Source organism: Falco rusticolus, chromosome 13, assembly GCF_015220075.1.
Source record: "Falco rusticolus isolate bFalRus1 chromosome 13, bFalRus1.pri, whole genome shotgun sequence".
In the NCBI taxonomy this organism is placed as follows: Eukaryota; Metazoa; Chordata; class Aves; order Falconiformes; family Falconidae; genus Falco; species Falco rusticolus.
The window spans coordinates 10,385,422-10,388,620 of NC_051199.1; the positions used below are offsets into that span (position 1 = coordinate 10,385,422).

At 43.3% G+C, this 3,199-nt stretch overlaps 1 protein-coding gene across 1 annotated transcript; it reads left to right on the forward strand.

Moving 5' to 3' along the window:
* The first annotated feature begins 1,143 nt into the window (after positions 1-1,143).
* On the forward strand, positions 1,144-2,871 carry KCNE4 (potassium voltage-gated channel subfamily E regulatory subunit 4). The gene is made up of 2 exons (XM_037407651.1): positions 1,144-1,338; positions 1,759-2,871. Exon 2 carries the CDS (start codon positions 1,785-1,787, stop codon positions 2,274-2,276), a length of 492 nt encoding a protein of 163 aa, XP_037263548.1. The 5' UTR covers positions 1,144-1,338; positions 1,759-1,784; the 3' UTR covers positions 2,277-2,871.
* Positions 2,872-3,199: the final 328 nt, after the last annotated feature.

The window sequence follows — 3,199 nt, forward strand, 5'->3', positions numbered from 1 at the left end:
TGCAAAGAATCCACAAGTGGCTGCGGGGGCAAAAAACCCCAGACCTACCGTTGGGAAACTCTAGCACCAGTCAACTACTTTCTGGAAGTGGAGTGTTCCGTTACATAAACATCCTTGGGACTTGCAAAAGGGGTGACATTCACATGTGGGGCCTGACTAATTGGGCTTTGTGTGTGAAGAACGGGGATGGAGAGGCTAAGGAAGTGAAATCCCCAAGGTGCAAGCTGGGCCTCCTTCTTCCCATGGCCTGTGCTGTTGCTTACGTGTTGAAAAGGGGTCTCAGAGCCTCCTGTACTACTGAGCTGATGACTGGGAACTTTGCGGGCCCCACAACCCAGCCTGCGTCCTAACTCTGCCCTGCCCAGCGGTCTAGGAGGCATCCTGCTCAGCCCAGAAACCAGCTGCAATAGCCTCCAGCAGGCACTTAGAGCATCCCTCTGCCCAGAAGCTGTGAAACTCCTCTCATACTAAAATCTGCATTAACTCAGTGGTCGCGGTCTGTTTAGGCATAAACAGCATGCAGACCGCGTAGCTCTTGGCTGCTTCTACAAACAGTGGGAGAAAGGAGCTGCTAACTTCAGGAGCTCCGAGTTGCTCCCCGGAGCAGTCTGCACCCTTCCAGTCATGTGGGGAACCAAAATGCCATAGTTGCTGCTTCGATGGCTGAAGTTATGTGGCACCAGCATATCCATCCAAAACTCACCTGAGACCCAGGGTGCAGTCCTCCCAGCCCCATACCTTGTGGCAAAGGAGCTGCAGCATGAATGGAAAGTCACCACTTTGTTTTGTACGCGCTTTGAAAGGCTTTGTCACTAGTCCCAGGCAAAGAAAATAACCTGTTTCGGCCCCTATCTCTTCAGGAAAACTATGTATAGCAGGCATGTAAATAACTTGATAGTGTCTATTATAAAATTCAGATGTATATTTTTCCATATTTTATGACAAACAGAGAATAATCGTGTGCAGGTTTTCCATTTTGCATAGCAGTTCTCAGGGTAACAGGTCAGATTTAGCAATTAGAATGGCAGTGAGAGGAATAGATTCCCAAGCTGAAAGAGCCAGTGCTGAACTGGTTAGGAAAGAGTAAAATCTGAATTCCCAACTCTTTTTCTTTTCACAGCTGTTAAGAGTTCAGTGGGTTGAACTGCAATCCTTCAAGTTCGTCTGTTGACTCCAACACAAAACTATTATAAACTGTGCCTCTAAAACACGTGATGAAACATTTCTTGAGAGCTATTTATTCCAACTGCAGCAGAGGAAAGTTTTCAGAACACCCGGCATTTGGTAGAGGAAAGGTCTCTTGAGCTTTGCAAAAGGAGGAATTATTTGCATACCGAAGTAAGTTGCTTTTTGATATTTTTTTTCCTGCAGCACTGAATAAAATAATACTTCTAACTTCCCCCTCCCCATGGAAGCATGGTCAAGTAGCACAAAACTATATTTAAGTGCCTAGTGGAGTATTTCTGTATGGTTTTCTTTCTTTAATCGTGTGGATTCAGGGCTTTATATTTCAGCATAGAACTCAACATGATTTAATATTATGCATTTTCTTTCCTTTAATACTGTCTGTATCTGATTAACAGTTCATTCACTTTAATGTTAACGCAGAGGTATGATAGACTGCAAGCTTCAATCAGGTGTCTGTTTTGCAAGCTTGCAAGCTATGAGTAGCAAGGAATCGTTTGGGGGTATCTTTTTTAAGATGTTTCTTTTTTATCTTTGAAGTTTGATCTTACATATACCCACGTTCTCCTCCAGGCTTTAGCTGTGGTAAAACACTTTCCATGCTGAAGATGGACCATGCAAACATAACCCAAGCCATGCTTGATGCTGAATCCCGCAACACAGAGAAGAGCAACAGCAACGAGTATTTTTACATTTTGATCGTCATGTCTTTCTATGGGATCTTCCTGATAGGAATAATGCTTGGCTACATGAAATCCAAAAGAAAAGAGAAGAAGTCCAATTTGCTTCTGCTTTACAAAGATGAGGAGAGAGAATGGGGGGAAGCTGTGAAGCCTCTACCAACCATATCGGGGCTGAAATCTGTTCAGATCCCCATGATGCTGAACATGCTGCAGGAGAGCATGGTGCCGTCCCTGTCCTGCGCCATCTGCTCAATGGAAGGCAGCAGTGTGAGCTCTGAATCCTCCTCCCCAGACGTGCATTTCACCATCCAGGAGGAAGTGCCGGATGCTGAACTGGGGGAAGTGTCAGAAATGCTCCTCAATGAGAGCAGCGAGGGATCTGTGGAAAACATCCACAAGAACTCCTAGCACTTGCAGGGCTCCCTTGATCAGCTGCCAAAGTGTGAGTGGAGCTCCCACTAAGAACTTGTGGTTCTACTTTCCTGCTCTCCAATGAACTCTGAACAGGTATCCGTGCCCCCGGGCCCGAGGTGTTCCTGAGATTGGCAGGACAAGGAAGCAGTGGTATCCAACTCCAAAGTGTAACTTGCACATAACTGGGATGCTTCATTTTAATTTTTCCATTATTATTTCTTACCATAAGAGCTAAGAACAACGAGAATATATATATATTTATATTTATATTTATATATATATATATATATTCTCTAATGGGGTAACTATTACTGGCCTGTCTCCGCATATTTCAGAATTCTGCAAATATCTGGGAAATGGTTAGGGAACCTAATGCAAGTGCCTGGCTGTTAAAGACAATGGGTAATGCTCATTCACAGAAAACTGTGATAGACTAGAAGTACTTTTACTGTGTTTTCTTTATAACAAACAACAGCCAACACCCGATTTGCTCAATGAGGCCATAAAACCTGAAAAATTGTTGATGCTGCAGTTGAAGGGAGATTGCAGCATGGTTGTAGACTAACTTCAGGCACAGAAAGAATGAAAGAAAAAAAATAAAGGTACCAAATTTCTAGGAGGTATGTAGAGCCCAGTTTCAGATCCATGCCACTATATCTATCTTTGCTTAAGTTGTACCTGTACTGACTGGGTCGGGTTCACCAACTTCTGCTGCAATCCAGTCTTTAAACTAGCCAGTTGCTAGTAGGAAAAGTGGTTTTATTATTTGCTTTTGTATTTTTATTATATATATGTACATTTGATCACTAAAGGCAAAGATCTGTAAGTTACAGGAGACATTAAAAGATCTTTGTTACAAGGTGTAAGATGTAGAAAGGCTTGAACAAATGCTGCTCTGTTACTCCCCCTTGAAAAAT

Excerpts from the sequence above, each read along its gene's own strand:
- KCNE4 (XM_037407651.1), top strand. The coding sequence starts at position 1,785 with ATGCTGAAGATGGACCATGCAAACATAACCCAAGCCATGCTTGATGCT.